Source organism: Pan paniscus, chromosome 14 (genome assembly GCF_029289425.2).
Source record: "Pan paniscus chromosome 14, NHGRI_mPanPan1-v2.0_pri, whole genome shotgun sequence".
NCBI classification, from domain to species: domain Eukaryota; kingdom Metazoa; phylum Chordata; class Mammalia; order Primates; family Hominidae; genus Pan; species Pan paniscus.
Window position 1 is genome coordinate 22,962,435 of NC_073263.2, and position 19,531 is coordinate 22,981,965.

General features: G+C 40.1%; 1 protein-coding gene across 6 annotated transcripts in view; it reads right to left on the reverse strand.

The window, feature by feature from the left end:
- SACS (sacsin molecular chaperone) overlaps positions 1-19,531 on the reverse strand; it is a 103,389-nt gene that overhangs the window by 16,521 nt on the left and 67,337 nt on the right. For 3 of the 6 annotated variants that reach the window (XM_034936449.3, XM_034936450.3, XM_034936451.3), the window contains 4 exons: positions 12,970-13,116; positions 9,149-10,637; positions 8,413-8,504; positions 1,453-1,479 (listed from right to left, as the gene is read on the reverse strand). In XM_034936449.3, coding sequence (XP_034792340.3) covers positions 1,453-1,479; positions 8,413-8,504; positions 9,149-10,637; positions 12,970-13,116 — 1,755 coding nt within the window. The remainder of the gene's footprint in view (positions 1-1,452; positions 1,480-8,412; positions 8,505-9,148; positions 10,638-12,969; positions 13,117-19,531) is intronic. The other 3 variants (XM_034936452.3, XM_063595916.1, XM_055096541.2) reach the window with 1 other exon arrangement.

Genomic DNA, 19,531 nt, shown 5'->3' on the forward strand with positions numbered 1-19,531 from the left:
GGTCAGACTCCCTCCACCTCCAGCCTAGCAGTGGCACTGCAGGTCCCAGGGCCCAGCATAAAAGTCCAGCAAGCCAGGGTGGTTCAACATTAGCCCCAGTGACCACATTTCTTCCTAAAAAATCACCACTGACACTCTGACTTCTTAGCTTTCGTCTTAGAGAATCGCTGATGTAACCAGACAGTACCAGGGCATGTGTTAATTATGCACTCTACTTATATCAAGATTTTGTTTTCCTCTTTGATTTGATACCACCTTAAAACATGTAAGATACATTGACAAAGCTTTAAGAAAAATACAGTAGTAAGAACTGTGAATGATAAACCACTTTTAATATAAGCTAGAAACCCAAAAATTTTTATATGAATTATCACTATAATAATGACTTGGTTTCTAAACTAATTTTAGTGTATCACCTGCTTCAAATAATAACATTTATCATAAAAATGATTTCTATAAGGCAAATCTTATATCCTATAAGTTTCCAAATGGAACATGAACTTGGGGAAAATAGGACCACTAGTTGAGTCAAAAATTTTTTATTTATTAAAAAAAAAGGCAGTCAGTAAAATGACACACGAGGCACTGTAAGAACAATCGGCTGACTGTCCCCAATGAGAGCTAGGCTGGCCACCTTCCCTTCCTCTGCACACCCAGGACAAGGGGGTCCCTGCCGTCACCAACCGTAGCACACTGAGCCAGACTCCAAAACAGAAAGGCTGTGGTCGCCTAACTTCACAGTCACAGATCCCAGAATCTACTTCCCTCTCTGTTCTTTTTGTTTGTTTTTGTTTTTGTGTGTTTTGAGACAGAGTCCCGCTCTGTCGCCCAGGCTGGAGCGCAGTGGCGTGGTCTCAGTTCACTGCAACCTCTGCCGCCCGGGTTCAAGCAGTTTTCTGCCTCAGCCTCCCAAGTAGCTGGGATTAAAGGTGCCTGCCACCACGCCTGGCTAATTTTTTGTATTTTTAGTAGAGACGAGGTTTTACCATCTTGGCCAAGCTGGTCTTGAACTCCTGACCTCGTGACCCACCTGCCTCTGCCTCCCAAAATGCTGGGATTACAGGCGTGAGCCACCGAGCCTGGCCCCCTCTATGCTTTTTAATCGGAATATTTGTGTGCATCGTATAATAGAGGTGCATTCACTATCAAACTTCCCATTAAATACCACAGCTTAAAATACAGATTCCCACACCATTCTTTGATTAGAGACTAAATGTTCTATGAAGTGAATGTTTCCAAGTCATTTGAATATGGTTTTACCGTGGTATTTGTAATAATAAAAATCTGTATTAGTATGGTTTCCTCTCTCCTTTAATATTATAGTTATTACCACCAGAAAAAAAATTGTTGACATAATTTCTAGCTACTTAGGTAAATGCAAAAACAGAATTCAAAGAGCCAAATGAACAAAAACATCAGGCTTCAAATGAACACAACATTCAGTTATCCTACCTGAATATCCCCAGAGAAGTTGTTGTGCTAGAATACAATTAAATCCATTCTTAGAAGAGGTCAGAATTGTCACAGTTTTCATATGATGGCTACAGAAATTATTCTGTATCTTAAGATACTGCTGTCTGTAGAATCTTTACAGATCCTTATGTAAAAGAAAACCCAGAAACAAAACTCCAAACATAGCAGAATACACATCTAAGATTTAAAGCTATACTTCAGTGCAAACTAAATTGAAGTACGTAAGAGTCAGGAGTGTTGGTTCAGAAAGAAAGCAAAGAAAGAATTATGGACTTCATATGCGCAAATTACATTATAGCTGCATAACGTCATTTGATAAGCTACCAGTGAGCTTTTTGCACAGGCTATCATGTTCAGAGATTCTAGATTTAAAAACCTGATTTTTTAAATTTTTAATTTTTAAAAAGTTTTGGAGTACCTATACAAAGTGTACAATTAATTCCAACTTTATAATAAAGAAAAAGAGATTTTATCATCTATTTCCACTGCTTGTCCATGGTAACCAACAATAATTACAAACTTCTAAGAATTGTTCCACGAACATCTATCCCTCCTCTGCTTGAATGAAGCAAGAAACTTTTAATCAACTGGACTGCTACAGCTCTGTGAGATTTCTGTGTATTTGGGTCCCTTAGGCTAACTAAACTAGTAGCTAAGATAGAGAGCAAAGGTGTAACCAAAGAAACTCAATTCTTCTCATCTTAACATCATTCTCATCACTTTAGCAACAGGCACCTTGTTAGTTAGGCAATACTGATTGAGTGCTAGAGATATAGAAATGGACAACTAGACATGGTCCCAGACCTGGCCCTACAGTCTAATGGAGAAGACAAGTATCAGATAAATTATTACAAATACTTAAACAGGTACCAGTGTGTGAGTGCCATGGAGAACAGAGCATGGAAGCACACATGGGTTGCATGAAAGATGAGCAGAGGTAGTGAATGGAGGAGTTGGCAAGGAAGCCACATGTATCACACCTGAGGGAGGGACAGAACATGCTGTCCTCCAAACAGGAAAAAGCATGGAACTAAGGGAAGGAGATGAAAAATAGCAAATATCAATAGAACCTTCCATGTACCAGGCATCTTCATAACACCCAGAAAATGGAGCCAGCTAATGAAGTGCCTCATAGGAAAGGTTACGGATTTTGGTCTCATCTAATAAATAAGTATGAAAATTTTAAAAATTATAAATAAGACCCGACACCAAGCATCTGTACCACTAAACTGTTCTTGTTTCCTTTTTCTTCATCCAAAATCCATTTACCTGCTCTTCTAACTATTCTCCAATTTCTGATATCCATCCATTTACTTAAGCAACTTAGAAATAATTCAGACCTGGAAATTAAAAAAACAAAAATCGTAGCTTCAACTCTGCAACTCAAGCAAGTCATTTAAATCCCTCAATTTCTTTGAGCTTCAATGTCTCAATCTCTCAAATGGAGATACAGGCTCTATTATCTCATGGTTGTAAAGAATAAACAAGATTACAGAAGACACTGATTTGAAGAGAACTATTAACTCACAGACACTAAGAAAGAGATTTGCCTTTTGGCCTCTGCGCCCCATCTCCTCCATGCGGTCCCCACCCAGCCCAGCAGCTGAAGCATCAACTTATCCAGTCAAACTTGGCAAGCAGGCTCTCGGCCACACCTTGGAAATATAAAAATAAAGATTGCCCTTGCTCTCAAGGATGTTGCAGTGTAGCCCAGTAAAAACATGATTCTAATAAAGCAAAGAGGATCATATGGACTATGTACTGGGTTCCAAGAGCAAAAGAGAGGCATTCACCTCAGACTGCAGGGCAGGGGTGAGGCACAGGGCAAGATGTCAAAGAAAGCTTCCTGGAGGTGACACATGAGCTCAGTACTGAATGATGAATAAACATTAGCTGGGCAAAGTAGAGGATGGAAAGAAAGTATTCTAAGCAAAAGGAACACCATGTACAAAAGGGCAGCTATGAGAAAACTTTCATGCAGGAAAAAAAATACTGAGCACCTACACTGAAGTAGGCACTGTGCTAGATGGTGGTAACAAATCTGACAGGTCTCTCTGCTCTCATGAAATTTAGGGAGGATTCAAGTTCATCAACCTACAAGTGCTTGTATAATTAGAACAGAAGAGGGCAATTAGAACAGAAGAGGGCGCTTGCATGCACCAAGGCCAGTGAGACAGCACTCCAAAATCATGGAAGTTTACAATCATGGAAAGTCCCCTAGTTCATGCTAGCAGGGCTAGATTTCTCCTGATAGATTCAATGTCCACTGGAAAACCTGCAGCAGGAGGGTGACATGATCAGATGAAGCCCAAGCGCTGTAGACAGGGACATCAACTGCAAGAGTCCAGTAACAACATTACGAGAAATTAGAGGACCTGTAATAGGCAGTGGAGTAAGACCAAGGGACTGGCACAGAAAATTTAGTCAACAGATCCTGGAGACTGTGGGGAACAAAGAAGAAAATTTAAGGATTCATTCTTGAGCAATCTTGTGGACAGTAGTGTTATTTTCAGTGGGATCACTCAAAATGAGAAACAGATTTGGGGAGAGGATGAAGACTAAAGTTTTGCAATATTGATTTTGAAATACTTATGGGATTCCAAGTGCAAAATGCTAACAATAGCTACCATTTGTCAGTATTATATTAAGTGCCGGATATTATGTTAAACTATATGTATTATGTATTCATCATTCGATCTTCAGCATAATGCCTGCTGTGAGTAAAATATTACAATAAAGCTTTCAATAACCTGATCTGCTGCAATAACACAAACTTGGATACAACTCAACTGGCAAGGTGTGGTTGCTCCCATCCTCTGCTCAATCCTTATTTCATTATCCTTGCAGTGAAGCAATCCTGAATTTTCTGTAATCAAATCCTGGGGACCTTGAGATATACCCTTAGAAGGACAGTACTGTATTACCATGTTACTGATGAGGAAACAGGGGCTCAGAGAGGGTAGAAAATTTGTTCAAAGTCACACAATAGAGGAGTGAAGTTTAAGCCCAGATTTGGGTAACTACAAAATCCAGGTTTTTAATCTCTGCTACACTACCTCTCTGAAGACTAGGGTGGTGACTGAAGATATGGTGCTCACTAACACTTTCATGGGAGTGGATGAATGTATTCAAGGAAAGGAACAAAGTAAAAGAGCTGAGGAAGGAGCCCCCACACTAACACGTATTTAGGGAGTGAAGTGAGGAACAGAGGTTCACAAATAATTCTGAGAAGCAGGCAAAATCAGTGAATGCCAAGAAGGAATGGTATCATCATGGCTGAGGGCTTCAAAGAGGAATACCAAGCTTCTGGGAGATCAGGTAAAAGAAACAGAAAAATCCACTGAGCTGAGTAACAGAAAAATCATTAACTAGTGACGTCAGCCAGACTATTTTAGTGGAATGACAGTGGAAGCAAAAGTCTGTTTGGAGTGATAATAAATAAGGAGGAAGTACAGACAATAAGACAACTCTTTCCGGAAGCTGGACTATGATAGAATACAAGAAAGAAAATCAAGGTGGAGGTCTGTTTTGTTTTTCCTGAAATGAAATATAGTGAAACATATTTAACTGCTAATAAAAGGGGCAGTAGAAGTAAACACTAAAAATACAAGCAGTAGCTCAATATTTAGCTAAGGATTTTAAATGTAATACAAGGAAAAGGTACAATTATTAAATAATGTGACAAATTTTGTTTGAGCTACAGAATTAGAGGAAAAGTTTCCATTGCAGAAAAAACATATGATGTTTCCATTTTATGCAGTAGTACTTCCAAGACTGGCCATGATCACTCATAAACAGAATTCCATAGTGCTCTGTGTCAGCAAAGCAATGGAGTAATCATTATGTAGAGCAAAAAATATCAAATGTTGTTACATGTCTGTGATGCTCCCTACCATATATGAAGGGGGCTCCATAAACATAATACTCCGCCTTTCTTCTCCTGTACTCACTAATTCCCCCAATAGGCCCCATACCACCAGAAAGCAAGATGACTTATATGATTGGTAAGTTGAGAAAAAGCATCTGCACATGCTCAGCAGGACTCAAAGGGACAGATGTTTAGTAGGGACAGGACCTCTGGAAGGAAGTCTGTGGCTTTCCAGGGCTACCTGTGACTAGACTGGTGAGCTAATCCATTTCACTCTGGGAGTCAATAGAAATCCAATGCCTGCCACAGCTATAATCTCCAATATCACAATAATCAGTGACAGAGGTGGCTTCTGACATCCATCTGCTCAATCCCTCTGCTATGTCTTCACTATGTCTTCACTGACTCACAACTCAGGAAAGGAAAGCAAGGTGTCACTTACTGGTTCCCCGTAAGGCCCTATATCATCATGCTCTCAAAACATTAAAACCATTAATGGCAATAAAGTTATATCAAAAACTAATTTTTGTCTGGAACACACAGATAAAAATAAGTGGGAAGATACCCATATGACTGGTTTAAAAAAGTTTAAAGGCTAGTGATATGGTTTGGCTGTGTCCCCACCCAAATCTCATCTTGACTTGTAACTCCCATAATTCCCATGTGTTGTGGGAAGGACCCGGTGGGAGATAATTGAATCATAGGGGTGGTGTTCTCGTGGTAGCGAATACTGTTCTCGTGGTACTGACTAAGTCTCAAGAGCTGATGGTTTTATAAGGGAAAACCCCCTTCTCTTGGCTTTCCTTCTCTTTTTGCCTGCCGCCAAGTAAGATGTGGCTTTAGCCTTCTGCCATGATTCTAAGGTCTCCCCAGCCATGTGGAACTGTGAGTCCATTAAACTTCTTTTTATTTACAAATTACCCAGTCTCAAGTATGTTTTTATCAGCAGCATGAAAACAGACTAATACAGCTAGTTATCAGGGTTATTAAATAATCATGAAAATAGTAGCCTAACTCTTAAATCTAGATAAAGAAATGTGACCATCAAGACAATTTCTGGGAGTGCTAACCCACACATGATGTGTGATGAACAGAAACACTAGATGAACATCTAGTGTCACAATGCCAAGAAAACTAACCAAGACCAGAGACAAAACACAGTGTTTCATTATGACACCAAAATAACAACTTGAATCCATAGTAGAGAAAATGAAGACATATAAAAGTGGGAAAATGCAACTTTGAAAGATGTCAAGTTTTCTATATTAATTTATACATTTAACTCATCCCTAAAAATATAACAGGTTTGCCCCATCCACCCAGGGCTAGAGAAGCAAGTTGTAGCCACACTCTGTGCCACAAGATATTTGGAAAATGCTGAGCAAAAGCAGAATGCTCTGCTGACCTTCTACCCTTCTCACCTGATTTGGCCCTGAATAACTTTTGGCCGATTTCCAAATCCACATCCACCTTAGAAAGGATCTGCCACCAACAAAAATATTTTCTTTAAAAGAAAGTAATAAACCACACAGTAAAATACAATAACAATCAGAAAGAACTGTTAACAGCTCCATGCAACAATCTGGATGAATCTCACCAGCATCACAGCAAATAAAAGCCAGACGCAGAATATATGCCACATGGCTCCTTCTATACAAAGCATGATTAACTAGCAAAGTGAATCTATGCTGTTAAAGCCAGTGTCATGGCTACCCTGGAATGGTCAGACTGAAAAAGGCAAGAGAGGGGCTTTTGGGGCTGGTAATCGTCTGTGTAATCTTCTGGTAATCTTCTGCGTTCTGATCTAGGTTTACATGGGTATGTTCAGATGGTAAAATTTCACTAAGCCTACATTTATGATATGTGCACTGTTCTATATGTATCTTATATTTCAACACAAAATTTTAACAAAAATGTAATACAACATTAAAAAAAAAGGAGTTCCAAATCGTTAGAGCAAAGATTGGCAGGCTTATAGGAATCCAGGCTTAGACTTTCAAAAAGGCTGTTTTGAAGATGACAATTACAATTAAATGAGTAACTTAGACGTTTGAAAAGTCAGTCTCACAGCTACCAACTCATAGATGCAAATCCCTGATGGGAAACAACATTTGCCTACTCATTTTCTTTTACTCTCACTTTAACTCCAACCTAACTTGGCTCTCCCATTCCAACTCATTTCACTTATATTTTAATGAATAAAGGTGTACAATGATTAGCCACTTTCCCTAAGCCATTATCCTGGACAAGAAAAAAGTACATTCCATAAAAGACACATCACAGAGTATGCTTGACAATGTGAACAGCAGGACAAACCCAGAACTTTTCAGGACAACATCTCACTTAGAAAAAGCTCAGGTAACAGTTTCACAAGGAAAAGGATGCTTGCAGAAGTTGAAAGATAGTATTAAAATTAGAACCATGTTGACTGTTTTCCCAAAATTACTGTCTTTTCCTAAAAGGACACCTATCAGACACCCATCACTTTAAGACCCCCGCAAGACCCTTTTCCTGCCCCTGTTACAGAGTTAATTGGATTTGTCCACACTTCCCAGAAGCTGATCAAGCCTAATGCAAACCCAGCATCGTAACTACATAAAACCATGGAGGGGCAGTGGTGTCAGAAATAGAGCAAGGACAGGGCAAGTGGAAGACCTGACCTCTCGGCACTTGGCTGGTGGTCTTGATCTTAACCTTTCTCTCTCCTCTTCTGTGAAATTTAATAATCACTGTCATTACCAAACGAGCTACAAGTTATGATGGGAGGCTCAAATGAAAAAAGAAATGGGAAAGCACTGGAAAAACTGTAAAGCACCATGCAGGTATAAGATGTTGACTACACCATCACACCATGACAGGAGAGATTTTTACACTTATCACCTCTGGATTCTTTTAGACGGCATCTCTTAGATGCCATTCTGGCAACTGAAATATCTTAAAACACAAAAAGTTTATTAGCTTGAGCCATAAGAAATTGTTGATTTATAGGTCTAAAATGAATAACAGAAAACTTTTTAAAAACTTGTATTTTTATATAGAAGTTTATTTAAAAGAATACTAAACTATAATACCTCGGGTTTGGGCAGCTTCCTTTAAAGAAGCCACAAGGTGAGGTTTCAAGTTATCCAAAATAAATCTTCCTTCAAGACTTGGGAAAAGGGACCTGAAAAGGGAAAGGAACAGCAATCATCATAATCTTCTCACAATTCCAAGATTTTAAAAAAACAATCACATATTTTCAAGTCAGTTAAGCCGACTATTTTATTTTACATAAATTATAATGCACACATCAAATCGAATTACAATATTTTTGATCAAATATTATCTAGACTTTGCTTTAAAACGTGAAGGCATCATGTACTTTACTCAAATTCAGAAATATTCTCAACATCTTACAGTAAAATTAATTTTATTTCCTGAAATGTCAGTACACACTCTCGTTTATAAAGAATTACTTAATATACTATTTTTCATGAATTTAAATATTATCAAAATAATTCATTAGTGACTAATCTGGCCTTGTTATTATTTGCACTTTATAAACATTGTTTTCAGTGTTCTGCTATTGAAATTTCCAAGAAAAACAGCTGCTTAGATAACTTTTTAACTGATAAACATTTGAATACTTTTTCACTTTAGAATATAAAATGTATCCTTTGGTATTTTAACAATGTATTTCTGCAAAAGTCTTCCTAACTATAAAATCGACATAGAAAACCATTGAATTTCACAACAAAGGACTCTCACAGTGAGCAGGAGCAGGGGAACCCTAAGAGTGAACAGGAATGTTAGAAGGGGGACCCCTACCTTGGATATTCTGCTGAGGTAATATAAATGACATCTTGGTCTGATACAGATGAGGAGAAGGGGACAAAATTGCCATTTTGTAAAGGGAGCAGCTCCAGCCCAAGCAGCTCACTGTAGGCTTGGTCAGAAAGCACAAATTCTAGAAGGTGAAGCTTTTCTTCAGCACAGCCCAGGTGTGCACACTTCCGCAGCACCTGCCGCACCCACGCGGGCGTCACCTTCCTCACAGGTGTTGTGCCAGAGGCAGCTGTGAGCTGAACAGCAGCATCCACATTCCCTGGTACCTTGGCAATCTGCTTCCCTGAGCTCTGGAGGTAGTTGAGCACAGTTTTTGTGTATTCTAAATTTTCATCAAGTTCTGAGAAGTACACCTGCTCCAACCTGACCCAGTCACAGCTAATTGAATAAATCACTGCATTCTGCAACAGCTCGCTGAATAGAGGCTCTAACACCGGTTGCCAGTGCACCTTGACTTTGCTCGCCTCCGGCCAAAGCTTATAGATAACATCAACTGACAAGGGGAAATCAGAGCTCTTTTCCATCTCCAGACGTTTTATTGAATCTAAGATCAGAGTAGCATAAGCTTTGGGGACAACATTCATGACAAGAAACTCATTCCATAAGGCTGCCGGGTCTCTCCACTGGTCCAGCTCTCTCCATTTTATGCTCCTGCGGTTATCAGTAAGGCCAAAGAACCCACTGATGTGAACTGGGAGGCCTGTGCTGCTTTCCTCACCAGGTGGTAAAGGAAGGAAACAAAATGCTTTTCCTGAGAAATCAGACGTTGCTCCTTTTGCTTCATCATCTCTGCTTGATAAAGGCATGGCTATTCCAATGATTGGGACAAATTTCAGTTCATCAGCTAAAGAGTCAAGCTTACTACTGATCCCTCGCCCACCCACACTGTTACACACCAACCAAGATGTTTTCTGTGCATCCTTAGTACTCTCCTCTTCTAAAACAATATTTACGTGATATGTTACACAGGTGATGTTATTGCTTGGAGTCTTTTTACAATAGTTACTTATAGCAGTTCCCAGAATCTTTATAGAATTCGGCCGCTCATGTTTCAGTGCCTTACTCTCACTCGAAGTCACTCTAAACACCAGTTTCTCTGTTCCGTCAGCCTCTCGGACATATAAGGAAACATCCTGCACACTTTTCAGAAAGAGCAGCACTGTGTCTGCATCTGCCCTAAAAGACTCAAACAACTCAAGAACCTTCTGCTTATTGTAGAGGTTACTACTAAGTTGTGAAGGTTGTAGGCGAAGAGGGAAACGGAAAAATGTTCCTGGAAAATTGCCGTTTATAAATGTTTCCTTGGTGCTTCCAAAAATGCCAACAAATGGTGCAAACTGGTCTGAAAGTTCACTAATTTCTTTGCTGTCATCTTTGAGATTCCAACATTGGCCTGATTCATGTGGGCCAAAAAGTGTTTGATGAGGATCTAGCATCCCGATTTGGTCACCACTAAAGATACAAGGAACATCTGTAAAGAAAAATTTAAGTCATGATCAACTCTGAAATTTTAGGGACAATTATGATTACAATTATAATAAATATATGAAAAAGCATGAGCCATTAAATGACTAAAACAGATTTATCTAAACACAAACTTAATTTACCTTCAGAAATGTAATTCTCTGAACATGAAAAATGGTTTCTCTTTTGATTCAATCCAATAACAAATGCCAGGCATAGAGACTTTGCATGATTACTGTGAAAACCTAGGAGACATCTTCAAAAACTCACTACACAAAAGATGGGCAGAGTATTTGGATATATACACTTAACCCCCACCACCATGTGAGCCCAATTCAACAGAACAGGACTGCATCCTATGCTCAACTTTACAAATTCAGCATAGACTCTGTAAGAAGAGAGAGAGAGCAGTACAATGCAGGTGACTCTGCCCACTGTGTTGCTCAGTGAGCACCTGCCCTGAAGCTCATGAGGTACATTCCCTCAAGGGGTCTTAACCTCTCTGCCTCTGGAGCAGAAGCACTTCTCTTGCTGGGAGCATCTCACCACGTGGAGCCTAATTACAGTACTGAAAGATACCCATCTTTTGTATAACATGGCCTCTAAATTGATACCAGCTGCTTCACCTGTTCCTCAACCAAGGACAGAGTAGTATTCAAAAACTGGCAGAAAAACCAGATGTGTGAGACCCACTGTGATGAGAGAAATTCCTCCCCAGTGTGCTTTGGTGAAGATCTCCCAAGGGTGATATGATGTATGCTTGCCTCACATGCTTACTTAGCACCTCCGTTTCCTGCAAGATGCAACTCCAGTGAAGTCAATCTTTAATACCTATGGTCGTCAAGCACAGCTTCAGCTGTCACAATCACCAACTCCCAAGCTTGTGGGTATTTTAAGTTAGCAAACGTTATGTCCACCAACCACATGGCTAAATCCATGGACAGTGGGGTCTAGGGAATGCTCAACCCTGCTCCCAAGGCACAGAGTCGCACCCCCATGAATGAAATCAGGCCAGGTGGCTCCTGACAAGATAAAAGCATGACCTATGACCTATGACCTTCTCAAATCCTTGGTTTAGAGAAGAGTCCTCCAGTTAATGTTCCAAACAAATGTGCTTGTTCTCAATGAGCAATCAAAACCACACTGAGATGCAGGTGCTGGGCAATTAGCTGGGCTCTCACGCCACAGTTCATTCCTGCTTAAGCCTCCAGGCTTTTGCTACTCACATCTGTGTCCCACAACATTTACAAACTACTACATGGCACAGACTTGTGGGATAACTTACAAAGAGGTGGACACGAGCATTAATATTCATAGATAATAGTCATATTTTAATATATAATTTAATTTTGATTATATGATTTGTAATTTAGTCAATATTATTTAATAGAATATATATGTATGAATGTAAATGCAACAGGCTTACTAAAATTTGGCTAGAGTCGGGATGACCCTACTTCCCACTTGCCCAGGGCAGTCCCAATTCAGGCCAGTAGTCTGAGAATAGTACCACCCTCCTTCACTCTCACACGTGTCCCAGTATGAATAATAAAGTATACAGTCATCTTGGCTACAGTGATAGCCCTGCCTGTGCAATCTTTCCTTCTCCTGCAAGACACAGTTTGAAACTAAAAGGACCAACTCCATTACAAAATTTTTTATCACAAAACTATCATCAGTACTAAGAGCTTTGATTCTACAAGAGCCATATACTCTCAGAGATGTCTACACTGAGTTAAGTATTTCCTATTGTAACTAGGAACCAGAAACCTCATATTCTTTCTAGATTAAAAATATGATTTCAAAGTAATCTTTAGAATGCTTATAAGTCTAAAAAGAGTAGAATGAGGAAGGAAAATAAGAGATACCAGAACCACCTCAAAGATTTTCACTTTCTCAGTTATTCAATACCATTAGATATTATACCTTCCTGTTTAACCTTCTGATATTTAGAACATGTACAAGAAGATCTGTGATACTCAGTTTGTTTGACTTGAAGAGTTGCAGTTTTGAAATTTTTCAGAGTAAAAATTTTGTGTTCAAAAGCTGTATTTCAAATTTCACATCAAATGGCTTAATATATTACACTGATTCCACTGGATCATGATGATGTTAACTTTTGGCATCACATGATGAAGGAAAACTTTGGTATTGTTACTGTGGTAATTTCAGAAAATTCAGTATGCACTGATATTTAATTGACATACCTCCTGCTACTGACAGAAGAATTTGGGTAAGATGGCTTTTAAACAGTATCACCTCTGAAGTTAACCAAATACATTACAGAATGTAAGATATAATATTTTCTAATACCAAGACTGAAAAGCCTAATACTCTACCTGTTATATGATAGACAGAATTAAACCCAATTCCAAATCTTCCGACCTTCAGAGGATCATCCTTTTTCCTGCTTCTTGCTATTTCTTGAATGCCGTGCCAGTCCTCTGGGGTGAAAACCGCATTGTTGTACACATAGAGAGCTGGCCCTAGGTGTGAAAATGCGCAGGCAGGAATTCAAAAAAGATATCAGGGTGTTCTGTTCTATCTCAAGAGATCCTCTATACAAAATATCTTATTTGAAGGGAAAATAGAGAGGAGTGAATAGAGTGACTGAATTCCACACTATAATTCTGTTTTTACAATAAAAATAAAGACACACACTGAAGTAAAAATTAGCAGCAGAAGAAATATACTATTGTTGGCCAAAAATCCAAAAAGGAAAAATTAAAGGTTACTCAGATACCCAAAAACATAAGGCAAACAAGAAAATCAATCTGTTACTACTCTATGTGAAATTTGTTCTAAATAGTATATTTAAATCTTTTTTTGGTAAATGGAAAATATTTACCAAATAAATATAAAATATTTCATATATTTCATAAAACATATGAAAATATGGGCTGGGCGCAGTGGCTCATGCTTGTAATCCCAGCATCCTAACACTTTGGGAGGCCAAAGCGTATAGATCACCTGAGGTCAGGAGTTCCAGACCAGCCTGCCCAACATGGCAAAACTCCATCTCTACTAAAAAATACAAAAAATTAGCTGGGCATGGTGGCACGCGCCTGTAATCCCAGCTACTTGGGAAGCTGAGATAGGAGAACTGCTTGAACCCGAGAGGCAGAGGCTTCAGTGAGCCGAGATCGCGCCACCGCACTCCAGCCTCGGCAACAGAGCAAGACTCCGTCTCAAAAAAAAAGAAAAAAGAAAAAGAAATATGGAGACTTGCTATGTAAAGAAACTATGTGAGATGATATGTCAATTTGTTTTAATATATAACCATTTTACTATACACACACACATATATCTTTTAACATGTTGTATGCCTTAAATATACACAATTTATTTTAAAAAATAAATCTTATTTCATAAGGTGAAAAATAATCCTTTAGTAAGATTAATAATCACCTTGTAAGTGTTTGAAGTTTTTTTATCAGCCTCTAGATTGTTCTATACAAGGCATTACTTGTATGATTTTAAAAACCATTAATGTGACAAATGTTTAAATAATACTGCAATTATACCACCTATGTAAAATAATATCAACTATCTCCAAAGTATTTCCTTCAAAAAGTAATATTTATAAAATATTTCTGCACAAAATATTTTTGGAACTCCATTTTGTGAGACCTGCCTTCAGAATCTCTAACATTCTTTGAATATATTCAACTATATTCACTCATCATACTTTAAAGATGATTAATATTTTTCGTTCAAAAAGGTACTGAAGTATAATATATACACAATAAAGTATGATGATCTTGAGGCTGCAGCTTGATGAATTCCTACAAACAGATGAACCTGTGTCATCTCCATCCACATGAGGTATATAGGGCACTCCCAGCACCCCCAGAAGCCTCTCCTCATCCTCCCATCAATTCAGGGACAGACATGGGGATGTGACCCAGTTTGTTTTACAAAAATGGCATGACTACTATTTTTAAAATAGTTAAAGTTGGAATGTGCAAACAGTCAAGGCTGCAAAGGCCTTCTGTGGAGTGGAGTGGGGACTCTGCAGTCAGGATGTCAGGCCCAGCTCTCCAGTTACAGCCACAGCACTTCCAGAAACTAAAGCCATCAAGGCTCCATTTCCTCATCTGCACAGTAAGAACTCTGTCCACTGCAAAAGTGCTGGGGACCCAATGAGACAGCACAAATACGGGGCTCAGCATAGAACCCAGCAGAGCAGACCCCTAAAAACATCAGCTATCATTACTGTTATTATAAGCAGTATGAGTATATGATACTGTCAGTCTTTATGTAATATATAATTTTACATATTAAATATTACAGGAATAGTAATTAAATATCTTGTTCCTACCCAACAGCTAACTTAAAATGGCTTCTAACAAGCAGTGTCTGGTTCCAAATGTCCATTAAAAGTATCTACAAAGACAAAAAAAAAAAAAAAAAAAAAGGACCACAAAAAGTCACAACACTGAACACCAGGCTCGAGAATGAACCTCTTGCCAGAATCTAGAAAGAACTCGAATAACTACAAGGTCTGTGGAAGGAAATTAAAAATTTCAGCAGGGGATACACGCACATGACATTACCAGGAACACAGTCCGCCTTGCCTGAAGGACACCCACCTTCCTTCCCACTGTCAACTGGAAAACTGGACAGCTGACCGCTGACCCCTTACTGCCTGCTTATAGGAAGCATTTGTTAAATTCCAAAATCATAGCCCTTCTCTTAAAAAATGCAAATAAGTAAGTGTTTTGCATGAAAAAAAAATTCCCCTCAGATCCCCACTCTCCAAGGTACTTTTTTTTTTTTTTTTTTTTTGAGACAATGTTTCACTCTTGTTGCCCAGGCTGGAGTGCAGTGATGCTATCTCAGCTCATTGCACCTCCGCCTCCCGGGTTCAAGCAATTCTTCTGTCTCAGCCTCCCAAGTAGCTGGGACCACAGTCGCACACCACCACACCCGGCTAATTTTTGTATTTTTAGTACAGGTGGGGTTTCACCATATTGGTCAGTCTGGTCTTGAACTCCTGACCTCAGGTGATCCACCTGCCTCAGCCTCCCAAAGTGCTGGGATTACAGGCGTGAGCCCCCACCCTCCAAGGTTTTTTGACTGTCAGAACTGCTGTCTCTCACCCTACAACGTCAGTGCAACTCCTGGGAAGAGGAAACATGGTGAAAATTACCCCTAGGAGTGCAACTGTCCCGGGCTCTGGGATCTGGAGCTTTCCTTACACCCTGGCTGCTCAGTGGCAGAACCAGGCAGTGCATACAGACAGCCCTCCTCAGTAAAGAAAACGAGGCCGGGCGCGGTGGCTCACGCCTGTAATCCCAGCACTTTGGGAGGCCGAGGCGGGCGGATCACGAGGTCAGGAGATCGAGACCATCCTGGCTAACACGGTGAAACCCCGTCTCTACTAAAAATACAAAAAAAATTAGCCGGGCGTGGTAGCGGGCGCCTGTAGTCCCAGCTACTCGGGAGGCTGAGGCAGGAGAATGGCGTGAACCCGGGAGGCGGAGCTTGCAGTGAGCCGAGATCGCGCCACTGCACTCCAGCCTGGGCGACAGAGCGAGACTCCGTCTCAAAAAAAAAAAAAAAAAAGAAAAAAGAAAACGAGAAGTCGGGGGCAGGAAGAATCTAATTATCATTTAATGTTTTTAATCAAGGTATAATTCTGATCATATTCATCCTGGAATTAGGAGAGAAGCAGTATTCTGCCTTTGCTGTAATCAACTCAGTCTCATTGCTTCACTCTCTGCCTCTATTACCAGATCAATTTTAAAATGGCCTGTATCTACTCTGATCAAAACGATGTGTTCTTGGTTCTAAAAGTAAGATAAGAAAGGAACAAACATCCTGGCCGGACATGGTGGCTCACGCCTGTAATCCAAGCACTTTGGGAGGCCGAGGTGGGAAGATCACCTGAGGTCAGGAATTCGAGACCAGCCTGGCCAACATGGTGAAACCCCGTCTCTACTAAAAATACAAAAATTAGCTGGGCATGGTGGCAGAAGCCTATAATCCGAGCTATTCAGGAGGCTAAGGCAGGAGAATCCCTTGAACCCAGGAGGCAGAGGCTGCAGACAGCCAAGATCACACCACTTTACTCCAGCCTGGGCAACAAGAACAAAACTCCATTTCGAAAAAGAAGGAAAAAAAAAAAAGGAATAAACATCCTGAGAGAAAAATAAAAAGGTTGTCTGGGAAGGAAAGAGCTGGGAGCAGGCCTGCAGTCTATTTCCCCCTTTCCCCAGGGAATACCCAAGAAAGAAAGAGATGACCCAGCCAAATCTCCTTGTTAACATGCTGATGACGGACCTCTAGGCAAGCACATACACGGTGTTTACTAGGAAGAGTCCTTAGCTACTGGATACTTTACAGAAGTTGCTTATTGGAAATAAGCTTGGAATTTATATATTTAAGAGGCATAATCCCCTTGAAAATGTCACAAGTTATGTTGATTATCAGAGAAAATCATGTACATGTTTTATGACTGAAATAGCTCCTTCTGTTAAGTGCTGGTCTGTGTGCATCACTCAGAAACCAACTCCGTGAGATCCAGGCCAAGGTGTGTCCTAGTGCAGCACAGAGGGACTCTCCATGCTTCCTTCCCCTGTGTCTTGTAATCAGCTGTATCCTTGAAATCCTTAGTAAAGTGTGTTATACTGGGTGAGAGCTCTCATTCTTGTGCATGTGATTTGACAATCTGAGCCTTTTATTATCTCATTATATAAAAATGAATAAAAATAAGTTGACCTTAAGAGCTTTTGGCTGTGAAACAAAGTGCCAGTAAAGGGGGAAAGCCATGATACAAGATGACTGCTCACATCTGAATGCAAGAGAAAGATATTCTCAAATACACAAGAGCCTGGAGGGCTCTCAATAAATGTTTGTTAAGAGATCAGAGATCACTGCCACCTGCTTTTATATAATACATCCCTTTTTTTTTTTTTTTTTTTTTTTTTTTTTGAGATGGAGTCTCACTCTGTCGCCCAGGCTGGAGTGCAGTGGCAAGATCTCGGCTCACTGCAACCTCCACCTCCCAGGTTCAAGTGATTCTCCTGCCTCAGCCTCCTGAGTAGCTGGGATTACAGATATGCATCACCACGCACGGCTAATTTTTGTATTTTTAGTAGAAACAGGGTTTCGCCATGTTGACCAGGCTGGTTTCAAACTCCTGACCTCAGGTGATCCACCTGCCTCAGCCTCTCAAAGTGCTGGGATTACAGGCATGAGCCACCATGCCCAGCCTGCATGCATTTATTTCATTTTTTATTTATGTATGTATTTATTTTTAAGACAGAGTTTCGCCCTTGTTGCCCAGGCTGGACTGCAATGGCACAGTCTCAGCTCACTGCAACCTCTGCCTCCCGGGTTCAAGGGTTCTCCTGCCTCAGCCTCCCAAGTAGCTGGGATTACAGGTGCTCACCACCACGCCCAGCTAATTTTTGTATTTGTATTAGAGATGGGGTTTCACCATGTTGGCCAGGCTGGTCTCAAATTCCTGACCTCAGGTGATCTGTCCACCTCAGCCTCCCAAAGTGCTGGGATTACAGGTGTGAGCCACCACACCCAGCCCACATTTATTTTAAATTGGCCACTTTTAAAGAGCCTATCTCTAAATATACCTATGCATAAACTCGCAAAATAATCCAGTTTCAAATGTTTTTTAAAACAAGGTGAAGTCAAGGCTAGAAGCAAAAAAATCATAGGCTCTCCTTACACTCTTACCTTAGCAGTTCCACAGCACATACCGTCATCAGTATGATACCAGGTATAAAACATTATCACATATATTATCTCATATAATCCTCAAACTATGTGGGAGAAAGATTTTCTCATACCACTTGCAGGCAAGCAGTAAGTCAGTATGAGGGTCACAGCTGCCACTGAGTGTAACAGTGCCTGGGGGGCACTACAATGGGGTAGTACTGTGTAGGATTAGGACTTAACCTGAAGTCTCTTGAATCCAATGTTACATTAAGTCACAGGCTCTTAGAGACAAGATACCTTGCAGGCTAATCCTCTTATTATAAAAATGATCTGACCTCTGTGATGACTGGCCCAAGTCACTAAGGTAGCAGCAGTCAGGACTAGAACGCACACCTGATGTTATGTCCCACACACCTCTTTTTATAGAGTATAGAAAGTACAACTTTCAAGTGACAAATGTGAGCTAAGAATTACTATATGAGACATAACAAATGCTAGATATTTAATTAACAATGTTAACTGGCCTCCTAAATCATAAAGCATCTTTTTAAAAATACATGACTTAAATCTCTTTAAAAAGGTGTCTCAGAAAGTCTGACTTGATCCCACTTTTTCTCAGTAACTTTCTGTCACATACAGTCATTGACAATGACTTCAGAGGTATACTAAATTGAAGTGATGTGATCTCGGCTCACTACAACCTCCGCCTCCCGAGTTCAAGCGATTCTCCGGCCTCAGCCTCCTGAGTAGCTGGGATTACAGGCGTCTGCCACCACGCCCAGCCAATTTTTATATTTTTAGTAGAGACGGGGTTTTGCCACGTTGGCCAGGCTGGTCTCAAACTCCTGACCTCAGGTGATCCGCCCACCTCAGCCTCCCAAAGTGCTAGGATTACAGGCATGAGCCACCGCACGCAGCCAGAGGTATACTACAATTTATGAACATTCTTTTTGACACCAAAGCTCCCCGGAGTAGAAGTGAGATATTAGGAGTCTATTGGTTAGGGTTCTTATTGGATTAATAATTTATTAGTTTATGGCTTTCTTATCATGTTTCCTTTCATTTTCCTTGTTCTCTCCTCTCCTTCAATCTTTCTTCCCACCCAACTTCCAAACAATGTCGAGGGTACTCCTAAAGCGGAAAATACACAAAAGCATGGCCTTTCACAACATCTTTCCAAATGCAGGAAAGTGTTACTATACATAAATGGTGTCCCTTTAT